The sequence below is a fragment of the Physella acuta genome, unplaced genomic scaffold (genome assembly GCF_028476545.2).
Source record: "Physella acuta isolate Inbredline_101_S28 unplaced genomic scaffold, ASM2847654v3 ptg000315l, whole genome shotgun sequence".
Classification (NCBI taxonomy): Eukaryota; Metazoa; Mollusca; class Gastropoda; family Physidae; genus Physella; species Physella acuta.
This window is the reverse complement of record NW_026731834.1, coordinates 649,730-663,087: the sequence shown is the minus strand read 5'-3', so window position 1 is coordinate 663,087 and position 13,358 is coordinate 649,730. Positions and strand designations below refer to the sequence as shown.

The 13,358-nt window shown below is 35.6% G+C and overlaps 1 protein-coding gene and 1 pseudogene across 1 annotated transcript; both read right to left on the bottom strand.

The window, feature by feature from the left end:
- Nucleotides 1-2,503: 2,503 nt before the first annotated feature.
- LOC131940302 (synaptic vesicle membrane protein VAT-1 homolog) lies at nucleotides 2,504-6,291 on the bottom strand. Its single transcript, XM_059298953.1, has 2 exons — nucleotides 6,156-6,291; nucleotides 2,504-3,526 (listed from the first exon to the last, which is right to left on the bottom strand). The coding sequence occupies exon 2, from the start codon at nucleotides 3,501-3,503 to the stop codon at nucleotides 3,270-3,272; it is 234 nt and encodes a 77-aa protein (XP_059154936.1). The 5' UTR covers nucleotides 3,504-3,526; nucleotides 6,156-6,291; the 3' UTR covers nucleotides 2,504-3,269.
- A 4,799-nt stretch (nucleotides 6,292-11,090) lies between these two features.
- LOC131940323 (elongation factor 1-beta-like) lies at nucleotides 11,091-11,931 on the bottom strand (annotated as a pseudogene).
- Nucleotides 11,932-13,358: the final 1,427 nt, after the last annotated feature.

Sequence of the window (13,358 nt, the reverse complement as noted above, 5' to 3'; positions counted from 1 at the left end):
CACCAGGAAACAAACTATCAATATGGCGCCCTCCTCACCCCCCCCCCCCTTGGGACACTTTTAATTTGCCACCCCCCCCCCCCCACCCCCACCCCATATATTTTTTATATTTATAATGCAAAACTACAGCTAAAATGAGCTTTTAATTTTTTTCCAACCCATTTTGGCGCCCCCTTAGTGTCGGCGCCCGGGGACATACGTGTGCAGTATTACACAAAGTGTGACATTTAACCACCCCTTACATGATATAATTCTAGACCTCTACATCTTTTTCTTCTTCTGTCCCTTAGTCTAGGTGGACCATTAAGACGTCACTTGTGTTCTTCTAATGGAATTACTCAATTCCACTCTCTACCGTTATCCTCAGTGTCTCTCTCAGTGTCAAACCCATCCATTCCGTGATACTCTCTTCCCATTTCTTTTTCACCTTCATCTTTTGCATCCCCCCCCCCCCCACTCTCAGATTGTTACAACATTTCCAGGAACCATCCACGCCCCTCCTCCCCACCACACCTTACTTTTGCCAATACAATTATGGTGCTACCAAAGTTGTATAATAAAATGCGTAGATGATCTCATTGTAGAGAAAACATCAATTTAAATCTGAATATAAACAGTTGTAAGGCCCCACGTGCTTGAGTTGGTTGTGTCGACATGTGCATCTAACCATTCTAAATAGCAAACACTTCGTCAAAATAAGAATAAACAAAACCAAAGGCAATGCTATATCAGAATCCTCAATAAGACCACCACAACATAATGTAAATCTAATACATCAAAAGTATATGCTTTTATGCATATTCAATATATGTGCATGAATACATATTCAATTATTTTGCAGGTACACATAACCTTGATCGACTTAAAAATTATTTGTAGTATATTTAATTAAGAACACTTAAATTCCGATATAGTGTAATGAACTGTGGGCTTTCCAGATGCGGTAACCATGACAACAGCACAGCGTTGCTACTGGAAACAGTGGTCGAGCGGTTGCACTCGAAGAACCAAGAGGTGAACGACATGGGCGTGATGCCTAGATACGGGATGGAAATATCATTTGCTCTAATGCAATAATTAGCGTATATCATTAGCAATTTCCAATGGTAATTAACAAGCTGTAGATTGGGGCGTCCAGCTCTTTATTAATTACAGCGTTTAATTATTTCATATATATATATATATATATATATATATATATATATATATATATATATATATATATATATATGGGAACAGGACATTACCCCCTGAGCAATTACCCCCTGTCAGTTACCCCCCCCCCCCCCAGGACATTACCCCCGCCCAAAAAAACAGCAGTAGGACTCTACTCCCCTTCCCCTCCCCGCGGTCAACTTAAGATCATTATATGTATAGGAGATTGAGAAAGTCATAAAGCGAGAATATACATACATCTGTGAATATAAATATATATATATATATATATATATATATATATATATATATATATATATATATATATATTATATATATATATATATATATATATATATATATATATATATATGGTGACGGAACAAATTATCTATGGACACATGTAAATATTATGTGTTACTGCTGCAACTGTGTTACTTGTGTGTATCCGTTGCGGTATGCACCTGTAGCTATGTTCAACTGTTACTGTCATTGTGTGGACTAACCCTTATATGCATTATTTGCCATGCCCGTACTGCAATAGTGGATCAAATTTTTTCGAGCAAATCTGTTCATAAAATATCACGTGAGATATTAACGTGACAAGTTTGTTCACAAGTAGTCACGCGTGACCACGGCGTGACACGATTAACTCTTGTGAAAAGGGGAGAGTTATATAGAACCTGTTCGCTACCTAGGACAACTCTTTCATGTTTCGTTTACAAACAGTAATAGAAAAGAAATAGTCCCCCCTTCCGCATTTCTTTCGCTGCAGGAGATCCAACGAAAGCCATGATTAAAAACTACCTTCAAAGACTTGAAATCTCCTTCGTATAGGTATAGAGTAAGCTACAAAGTTTTAGGCACCACAGGAAATGTATAAAAATAATTTTTATAATCCATTTCCGTATTATAAAGATGTTTTCGTTTAATAAGCGAAAAATTGTTTAGTCTTATGTCAGGGGAAACGACGATGATGAACAATTTGTAGAAACCGGTAAGTTCATAGATTACGTCCCTTGCTACCCTATCTTGCAATAACCCTGTATTACCCGATAGTGGTCTAGCGGTAGAGAGCTGGACTTCTAGCCCGTAAGTCTCGAGTTCGAATCCGGGTTCAAGTGAGTAGACCGTCCCTGAGTCCACCCAACTCTGATGGGTACCTAACACACGTTAGGGAAAGTAAAGGTGGCTGGGCATCGTGTTGACCACACTATCTCTTCATATGCCGAGGTCACAGAAACAAGTGAACTCTACTTCACTTGCCCCATAAACCGTCAGGTTTGAAAGGGGAAACTTTTACCCGATAACAACTGTTAAGGTGTATAATAAATAACAAAACTCAAACTTCCAAACAATATTTAATATAGATATATGTGTCAGTTTAGAAACAGCAGTACAAAAATTTATAGTGTAAAAAGAGTTTTTGTAAAAAAAAATAGAATAAAAAATTGGAATAGATAAGATATAAAATATCAGATCTCAAATATTAACATAAGTTCAACAAATGTTAAAATTGATTTTGGTATCACAGTTGACGTTTTTTTTTTACTCAAACTCTTTGAAAGTGATATGTGGAAAAAAAAATGTCCAAAATTTTATTAAAAACAAGAGTTGCTTCCCTTAATGTTTTTAGGGTTGGTAGTGCTTGTTGTAGCTGATAATATTATTGATTTTATTTAATTAATCAATTTATACACTATATTTATTTTGGTAAATTACCATATAAAGTCTGTTTTTTTAGCATATGAGATCGGTAAAGTTGTCTGAGAGTGGACACATACGCATAATGTATAAACTGCTCTAGACCAACAAACAACTATAAAAGTATGTGTAGTATTTATATAAATATATATGCATACATACATTGTGTATAGAGGTTTATACACGTATGTATATACATGTATATATAAACGTGACTTCAACATGGAGAATGAAATTAAATGAGATGTTCGCATGAGAAGACATACACAGACCAAAACACACAAAAGTGGCCAGATTATTTTTTTCAAAACCTGGCATATGACAATCAAACTGGCATATTTGTAAGCACTTTTAGTAACCTAGGCCTATATTGACATTTCAGAAAAAAATCTCGGAGCTAAAAATAGACTCTAGTGTTTTTTATCTTTCTTCTTTTCATCGTCAGAATCTTTCTTCTTGTCCTTGTCCTTCTTGTCCTTATGCTCGTCCTTATGTTTGTCGTCTTTGTGTTTGTCATCCTTTTTCTTGTCATCCTTGTGTTTCTCATCTTTGTGCTTGTCATCCTTTTTCTTGTCATCCTTGTGTTTCTCGTCCTTGTGTTTGTCCTCTTTGTGTTTATCGTCTTTGTGTTTGGCGTCACTCATGGTGCTGGGTTATGCGAAGAGATCTGAAGAAAAAAAAAATCACATGTTTAGAAAATACGTATAATTTCTTATAGGAGGGAGGGGGGGGGTGTCCTGACGTTGTGACGATGAGTTATCTAGAGGAGCGGAGGGGTAGGGGTTGGTAAGATATAATTGGATACATCTTTTTAATTTTTTTTTTCTTTTAAGATGAAAATGGTTTTATGAAATGGGTGTAGTTTTGTGATGTCATTTTAGGGAAAGATAGGTGGCGCTGCAATAGCATGACGTGTTTTATGTATGGACTCTCCCCCCCCCCCCCCCCCCCCCCCCCCCCATCCTCCCATTGTGGTATAAACAAACCAAATGGATAATAATTAGGTTTGGCTAATGCACTAGTAGACGCATACCGGAAATGAACTCGTATACTTAAAATAGCAATTGCTTTTGCCTTTAGTGATAAGGTACCAGTATTTCACACTTAAACTCAACACAAGCAGGTATCTATAGTTTATTCTCACTCCTGTAAAAACGTAGCAGGGTTTAGCCATAATGTCAATTAAGCCGCCTTCACACAACTAGCCCTCTTCACACTATCGTATAATGTACTAGATCTACCTACGCAAACACTAGCCTCGCACAAGTAAAGATTCTACCAAGTAAAAAAACGCGCCTCTTTAGAAATATTTACTTAAGATTTCTAAAGTTGGTGTCAGTGAATGGCGTGTTTTCATTATGAAAATCAATTAGAATATGGCGTATACACGATCACGTGACTTGCCGGTTATAGATCGATTACAGGCCTTTGGGGGTCTGGATCTATATTTAGTAACGGTGTTTATAAATACTCATTGGGGGTGTGCAATGAACTATATACAAACCAGAAAGATCGATTGTAAAAGGGAGGGTAGGGGCGGGTTGTAAGATTCTATTAAGCGTTAATTTTTCACGAAGTGAATTTTATTTTTCAGGGCTTGCGACATCTGAAGTAAAAACTAAATCTGGCCAAGCAGCAGGCAGATTGCGATGTGTAAATAAGTTCTAAGAATAAACTTTGGTGTTTCTTTAGGACATTTTTTTTTCCGTCGGGGGGGGGGGGGGGGGCGCACTTGAAAATTCCGAGGGGCGGAATTAAATTTCCGGGGGGGGGGGAGAGACACTGGTTAAATTAGGCTATTTATTATTTTTTTCAACATCGTTCAGGATGCGGCGGACGTGCTTTAGATGCCTGAAAGAAACTCTGAATCTTCAAATCTCGAATATTCCCCACTCAGGTCAGCACTTAACATAAACGTGATATACAACTATAAAACTATAACTGTGTGGGGTAATGAGAAAGGTTTAGAGTTCACTATTTGCCTTGGCTTTCCAAGCTATGTGAAACCTGCTGAAATTGATCCTTCTTCAAAGTATCTCGTTTCCGTGTCGCCCACTCATTTCTCTCGACATACCTTCTAAACTAAATCATACACTCCAAGTCAGCATATTTCGACATCCTCTATCCACCCCCTTTTTCTATATGCCTATTCCCCCCTTCTTCAACCAACCAGAAAAGGGCTTTCATCAGCCTCTATACAACTAAAAAAAACTTGTACTTTATAAGGCTGCCCTTCAAAGTAAACAGGTTAAAGCTATATTTAGCATCAGTGTGACGTCGAAAGGGATCTTCACACGTAACGTTTTAGTCCAGCTCGGCGCACGAAATAGAAAAACTGGTTGGACGCGGAGCCTATCGACCCAATGCAACGGGCGATGGGTTCTATTTATAGAGCTAAAGTAGTTCGCTGGAAGGGTGGCTGAGTTATGGTGCTACATCAAATGATACATTTTAAATTTTGGGGCTCTGGTCTAATTACACAAGATTACTGTCGTGTAATTGTTAATTGGCACAGTACAGTTCCTTAATTTTGATAAACTGTCAAATTATGGAAAAATACTATAATACAAGTTTTATTATGAAAACTTAATTAAAAACACATAGATTCTAGACTCTAGACTCAATTCGTCAACAGCGTAGATTAGATATCTAATAGTGGTAGGACTAGACATAGTTATAATTGTATAAGAGATACTGTGCTAATTAAAGTACACACACACAAACATATATATATATATATATATATATATATATATATATATATATATATATATATATATATATATATATATAGGGCCTATATATATATATATATTACATTCATTATGCAAATTTAGTGACTAATCACTAGCCGCACGACAAAACATTTATTTTGAGACTGGTTTATAATATAATACATGCCATATGACTCATACCGTTGTAAGAAAAGATCAAACGAAATTTTTAGTAAAACTATGAATGCCACATGGAATTGAATAATTAAAGATTACATTATTATATTAATTTATTTATTAGTTTCAATCTTTATTTAACTCTAGATGGATTTTTTACTTTAAATTTTGCAAACAGGCAATAAGCTGTCCGGTCTGCCAGTATTTTTTAACAAGTCGAGGACACACCCACTGATAAAGTTAAAAAAAACAACACAACGCCTCTTCGGAACACGGAGATTCTAAAGTGCAAAAAATCAAACACAAACAAACACTGTGCATGCATTAAATAAATGTACATAAAAATAAAATAGATCTACCTAAAACTGTTAAAGAAAGGAACAAAAATAAAATTGTTACACCTACTTGAAAAAATGTGGAAAAAATTTGCTCTGACCGATCGTGGAGGCCTTGTGAACGAATGTGAGGCTAGCGTCGGCTGGTTTCCAAGGCTGACGCGCGGCGCGTGTAGTCGTAAATAGCATTTATCGTGTAGTCGGGGAACCATAACAGATATCGATACCGCCTTCTAGAACATGCTAGCGTACAGGTCACACGCGTAGTAATATCCTCGTGTGGCATTTCGATTACGGCGTGCTTGATACCAATATTAATTTTAACGTAAGTACAAGTAGTTTACAGGCAGATTCATATAAATATATAGTTGAAAGTTAAGAATTGGGAGAAAAAAAATGTCATGTAGTATAAATGGTAAAGGAAAAAACTATTAATATAAGGAATGTTTTCGTGAGTAGGCCGACAAGTAAAACATTTTATGGAAAGCCTACATTACAAGCTGAGGGTCAAATTATTTTTTCGTATAATTGAAGCGCACTTTTAGTTAGTGGCGTAGAGATGATTTTACCCTGGGGTGTTTTTGAAATACATGTGTATATATATATATATATATATATATATATATATATATATATAGGCGGAAAAGCAGCTAGCCGAGGCAGGACTGTCATGGGCGACTATCTATCTATCTATGGCCTATATTATATATAATCTATATATAGGCATATATATATATATATATATATATATATATATATATATATATATATATATATATATATGCCTTTACACACTATTTTGTGTTATATAAAAATATTGAGGTGAACACAACTTAAAAAGCCATTTTTTTTTAAAAAATGGATTTAGAATATTGTTACTCCCCCTCCCCTGAGAAAAAAATGTCTGAAAGAACCCCTCCCCCTATACTATAATAATAATATTGTGGTTAACGTAAATAAATTGTTTCCCTTGTTCCAACAACCAACAACCTTCTAAATATTACCTCTAATCGATACCTGTGTAGTAGTCGGTATTCGCAGCGTTACAGAGCAGCTCCCCCCCCCTTCCTCCCCCTCCACGCTTGTACGCGGCCATTTCCGGATGAGCAGCCGTGAATAGGCTAGGCTAGTTACCGGAGCAACCCAAACACAGCGGTTTGAAAAGTAAATGGATTATAACATGGTCTACATACAGCCAGCAAACAATCTTTCCTGGCCAGGGGAGGGTTAATGTAATTCGTGCGCCATGTTGACCCAGCGGGCTATTTTGAATACACAGTTGTGGTTTGGGCTGAATTGCACAATCGACATTCTGTTGCTGTATTTTGTTCAAGGACATTATTACGATATTTAGTGTTGATATTACAATTGAAGAATTCGTTTGCTTGTAAAGGTTAATATTCATAGATTAAATTTTATGACTCTGCATCAAGGCGACTGATAATCCAGAAAGTTTCTGATAACATGTACTCATCATGCATGGGTTCTACAATGGTCCAAAAATTGGTCCCATGGTCCAAAAATCTCATAAAGGTCCACACGTGTGCCCACAGAGTCAGACACAGCACAGAAATGGCATACAGGTGAGTTCAAAGGGTCAAAAAATGTAACTAAAAGTGTATCTTAAAAGTGTATCTTAAAAGTGTATCCCAAACACGTGTCAGAACGTGTGTACTAATTTGTATCTCAAATGTCTAAAAATTAGTCCAAAGCTAGTGGACGGAAGGCGTGGTTGGGTATGAGAGTATATGATTGCTAACCCAAGAGTCCCCGGGCTGATGAGGCTCATTAGCTGGGAACAGAAAACTCTGAATTGAAACAATTATTATTATTGCTACCTTGCAGATTGTTCTTGGGTGGACAAAGGCTATGGAAGCACATTCAGAAAGACAAGCAGGCTGAAGTAAGGGTTAACGGGCGATATGGTACGCAATATGTTGATAAATAATACTTTATTGTCCTGGAGGAAATCACCAATAATATAATTATTAAGAACGAAAAACAAGAGAAGTCCAGATCTGTTTTCGAATATATGAGCGTACGTGTGGCAAGGTGTATCGTAAGACGTGTCAAAGCTTGTAATTCATGTGTGTGATTTCAGTCAACCAAGAGGTAATTCATATGATATGACTTCACTCAACCAAAAGGTAATTCACATGGTATGACTTCAGTCAACCAAGAGGTAACTCACATGATATGACTTCATTTAACCAAAAGGTAATTCACATGGTATGACTTCAGTCAACCTAGAGGTAAATGGTAATTCACGTGTGTGACTTCAGTCAACCAAGAGGTAATCCACATGATATGACTTCAGTCAATAATAGGTAATTTACATAATATGACTTCATTCAACATAGGGGTAATTCACATGATATGACTTCAGTCAACCAAGAGGTAAATGTTAATTCACGTTTTGTGACTTTACTCAACCAAGAGGTAATTCACGTGATGTGACTTCACTCAATCTAGATGTAATTCACATGATATAACTTCAGTCAACCAAGAGGTAATTCACATGTTATGACTTAAGTCAACCAAGAGGTTTCTATTGATATGACTTCAGTCAACCAAGAAGTAATTCACTAGATATTACTTCACGTATCATCAAAAAATAGATGGTAAAACCAAGGCTGTAGTTTAAGTGGGCAGCACAATCAACTTTTCCCTCAGCAGTATCGATCAGAACCAATCAATCGAACCAAAGATTTACCGTACCCACAGTTCTGGGTTCAAGGACTTCACAATAGAAGAAACTGAACGTCAGTGCTCAGATAACATTGTTAGGTGTTGTTGTTGTGTATCGTTGTCTCCATGGTTACCCGAGAGGCCAGGATGAGTGCTGTATTTATTATTCAAAAGGAAAAGGAAATGTCGATAGATTGCTAGTTAAGTTCTGGTACAGAAATAAAATTTGTAATTAATTAGCGAAGATATATCTAACCAATTTAGATGTACTAAAGGCAAGTTTTAATTGTTTTATATTGAAATAAGACAGCTCATTTCTAAACTCATGCAGTTCCCATTTTAATAAAAACCTGTATAAAAATGTTACAATAAAAATAACATAAATACACTAAAAAGAAAATAAACATACCTTTTCTTTGATTGTAATAGTAAAAATAGATACTGCAATCTTAAAAAAATGTTTTTCTAATATATATTTTCACTATTATATGTTAGCTTATGAAAATGTATGTTATTAACCTAGTATTTGTGGATTTAAAGGTTTTTTTTAATTATTAAAAATGTATTGTTTTTTTAATTTCATTATCTTAGTACTTAATATACTGTAAAGGTGAAAGAGTAAGACAACACTTCAGTTTTAAAAACCTGACGTATAATTATTACTCCCACACATTACACATACACAGCAACCACACCCACCCACCTACCCAAATGAGACAACCACGCTAAGTAGCTTAATGATGAATGGGTATGACATACCCATTCATCATACCCGGTATGTGTTTATTATTTTATTTTATTTTTTTTTACAAGCTTTTATTTAACTCACTTCCTCTGTCTGTCGTAAGTCTGTCTAGACGGAAACGCAGGAGTGAAAATTCGGACAGTTCTACTTGACCGATACGATTCAAAGTTAGCACGTGGGTCAAGACATGAAGACAATGCAATCTGAAACTAAATTTGACTTAATTGGATGCCTAATTAATTTTTTATGAATTAATTAAAATTTGGACCGAATTAGTAGGCATGTCTAGCCAACCACACCACACGCGTCATCACCTTCAATAGCTGCGCCATCACGTAATGGCTGCGTTCAAAAACCATTGCGCGCCTACTGAACGTGATGTTCAGTAGGCGCGCAATGGTTTTTAGTCATGTAACTCTATTGTAAATAAAACATGTAAAGTACTGAAAACAAGGTAATTAAAAAGTCTAGTGACAATTTTAGCGCAATTTCCTTATGTTATCTAAAAATAGCTCTGTCGTAGCGTAAATCAAGAGCAGGGTTAGTAAAACCATTGGTTAAAATACATGTTTTATTTACAATAGAGTTACATGACTAAAAACCATTGCGCGCCTAGCTAATGAACGTGATGACGCAGCCATTGAACGTGATGGCGCAGCTATTGAACGTGATACCGCGTGTGGTGTGGTTGGAAAAAATACCTACTAATTCGGTCCAAATGTTAATTAATTTAAAAAAATTGTTGTGACCGAACGAAAGGATATTTTTGAAAACTTTCTTCGGCAATATTGTTCTAAATTATGGCAGAAATCGATTGGTAAATGTTTCAAGTCGCTAAGTGGTCTGGTTGCCGAGAAATGGGCCAAAAACTGCTTTTTGTCGAGGTTTTTTGGCTTCTACGGGAAATCCATGAAAGAAACCCGGAATTGTTTTGGCCTATGTTCATCCTGGTAACTTGCTTAACATAATTGCTTTGGAACTAGTCATCGATATTGCTTCGTTGAGGAGGAGATACGACTTAAAGCTGCGAACACACATCCATCCATCCATTCCCAGAAAAGACGAGTTAATAAACGCAATTCTCCAGAATGGAAATTGCGCTAAAAAAATTCATAAAAAACGTTTTAATAACAAGCTTTTATGTAATGATGCACTAAAAAGTAGAAAATAAATTATAGACTACTATTTAAATAACTATAAAGAAAAGCGTGGGTGTCTTCCTTAACATTAGTAAAGGTATCCAATAGATAAGAAAGTGACCCACGCTTTTCTTTATAGTTATTTAAATAGTAGTCTATAATTTATTTTCTACTTTTTAGTGCATCATTACATAAAAGCTTGTTATTAAAACGTTTTTTATGAATTTTTTTTGTATGTGTTTATCTTTTCTTTAATCTGTATTGTTTATTTAAATAGTTGAAGTTTAAACTTAAATGCAAAAATATCAACAGACTCGACAAGTTCCTCAAATTTGGTAATCTCTTCTTCTAAAAGGCGGCTGGGCATAGTGCTGACCACACTATCTCTTCATATGCCGAGGTCACAGACCGTCAGGTTTAAAAGGGAATCTTACTTCTTCTAAGAAGTCTGTGCTGACCTGAAACGTGGGGTAAGAAGTGTTGAGCAGTGCTATAAATAATCCAAAGAAAAGGAAGAATTATTTGATGATAAAATGCTACGTGCTGATCTAGTGAAATAGGTTAATTTATTACCTTGTCATCCTCAACTACACAGCTGATCTGTAGTTTCCTGATACCATAACCCAGGGGGACACACTTAGCTGGGAGAGAATTCAATAAGGTTTAATTCAAACTTTCAGTTGTATCTTTTGATAGCACTCAATTTAATTTGTACACTCAAGATATTTTAAAACATTGGTCTGCATTAAATATTTACTTACAGGCTCCCCATAGCAAGCCATCAGTCTCAATTGAACGCACACATTTTTCTATTTCATTCATATCTGTTGTATCATCCCAAGGCTTTTATATCTAAAATAATGTTACTTTTTGCAATCAGTACTTTTTTTTAGCTTTTTTGGCTTCATATTCTTCAAGACGCTTAGCTTTTAGAGCTTTAGTTTCTTCATCATCAGAGCCAAAAAGGTCATCATCGTCATCATCATCAGGTGCGGGAGCAGCTACTTTGGCAGGGGCAGGTCCAGCTGGTTTCTTTACACCTGGCAAACTGTCTTTCTGGCTCTGATGTGATGTAATATGATTGTACCAACGAAGGGCATGTGGTAGACTTGCTTCTGGGGCCTTGCTTAATCCATCATAAACAGCAACGTCTGCTTGTGAAGGAACAAAGCCTTCAATGTAACTGCGTTCCGCAAGAAATTCATTAAGTGCTTCAACACCAGACTGTGATTTAAGATCTCCAAAACCCATTTTAAAGTTGTTTATTCAAATTAATGCTATATAGAAAACCCGAAGCAATGTGTAGCGTGTCTACCGACTCATGATCGGAAATGAGTGTTGTTTTTTTTTTTTTTTTTTTTTTTTTTTTTTTTATAGCAGCAGTTAAGAATTTTTGAATAGTTTGATTATTGCATTGGCTATTGAGTAAAGAAAATTATTTCCCATTTTACTAAAGTGTTTAGCTTTTCGTGGATTATCTACTTTTTATTGTCTATTTACTTGATTTCAAGTTATTAAGTTCTAGTTTCAGATTTAGATTGATTTTAAAAAATATTTTTGTCATCACCAGCTTGACAATCAAATAACTTAAATAATAAAGAAATATTTAAAATATGAATATTAAATGTCGGCATAATTTTGTTAATTGTCTCCCCTCTCCAAACCTTTCAGAAAACAGACCTTCTGCCTCTATAAAATGACGTCGCTGAGTTCATTTAAATGCCATCTTATCTTAGAAGCTATATCATACTAAAACGTAGATTATCATGTAGGTCTATCAAGTTTATTTAGCAGAAATTCTCAACATGTTATGTCACTTTTCATTATGTCAATCTCCATAGCCATTAGTTGGGAACCAAACTCACGATAGGGAAAGTAAAGGCGGCTGGGTATAATGCTGACTGCATACCCGAAAGTCTTGAGTTCGAATCTGGTTCGTCCCTGAATCCACCCAGCGCTTAAGGGCACCTAACTCACGTTAGAACAGTAAAGGATGTTGGGCGAAGCACTGACCACACTATCCTTACATATGCTGAATTCACAGAAACAGGTGAACTCTACTTCACTTGAGTCATAGACCGTCAGGTTCGAAAACGTAATTTTACTTTTTATCCCTTAGTCCGTCCCCCCCCCCCCCCCGAAGTCATTTAAGGACCTATAAGCAATATAATTTATTATTTAACATGTATGTTAATTAATGCTTTATATTTCTTCTTTGTGTATGGTTTTTTTAAAGAACAGAAAATCAATATGCCGAAAATGTAAAAAAAATAATTAAATGAGAAAGCGAATCTTCTTGCTCGAAAAAAAAGTACTCAACTCACTAATGAACTAACGAACCTAAGTGACTTAATTAATTACACAACATGACAAGGCACCACCTTGTTAAAGGGAAACAACTCCCCAATTAATGTGTCAAACTAGACTAAGCTAATCTTGTGAACTTTACCTCCCTTTTCTACAAAAAACAATCTACTCAATACTTCTGCGCCTATTAGTTTATAACATAAAAAGGTGTTATATTATGTTATGCGGGGTAGGAGATTTATACTTTATTGTATATAATTTTACCTGGATTTTTATCTATTCTTATTTTATGCCGAATTTCTGCTGTTTAAAATGTTGGATGAATCTGTTAGCATAACCGGTTTACACATAATTTCTTTTAAAGTGATGCTTTCTACTAAAGATGGAAGTTTCA

What these genes read in the sequence shown, in the direction of transcription:
- LOC131940302 (XM_059298953.1), bottom strand. Translation starts at nt 3,503, where the DNA reads ATGAGTGACGCCAAACACAAAGACGATAAACACAAAGAGGACAAACAC.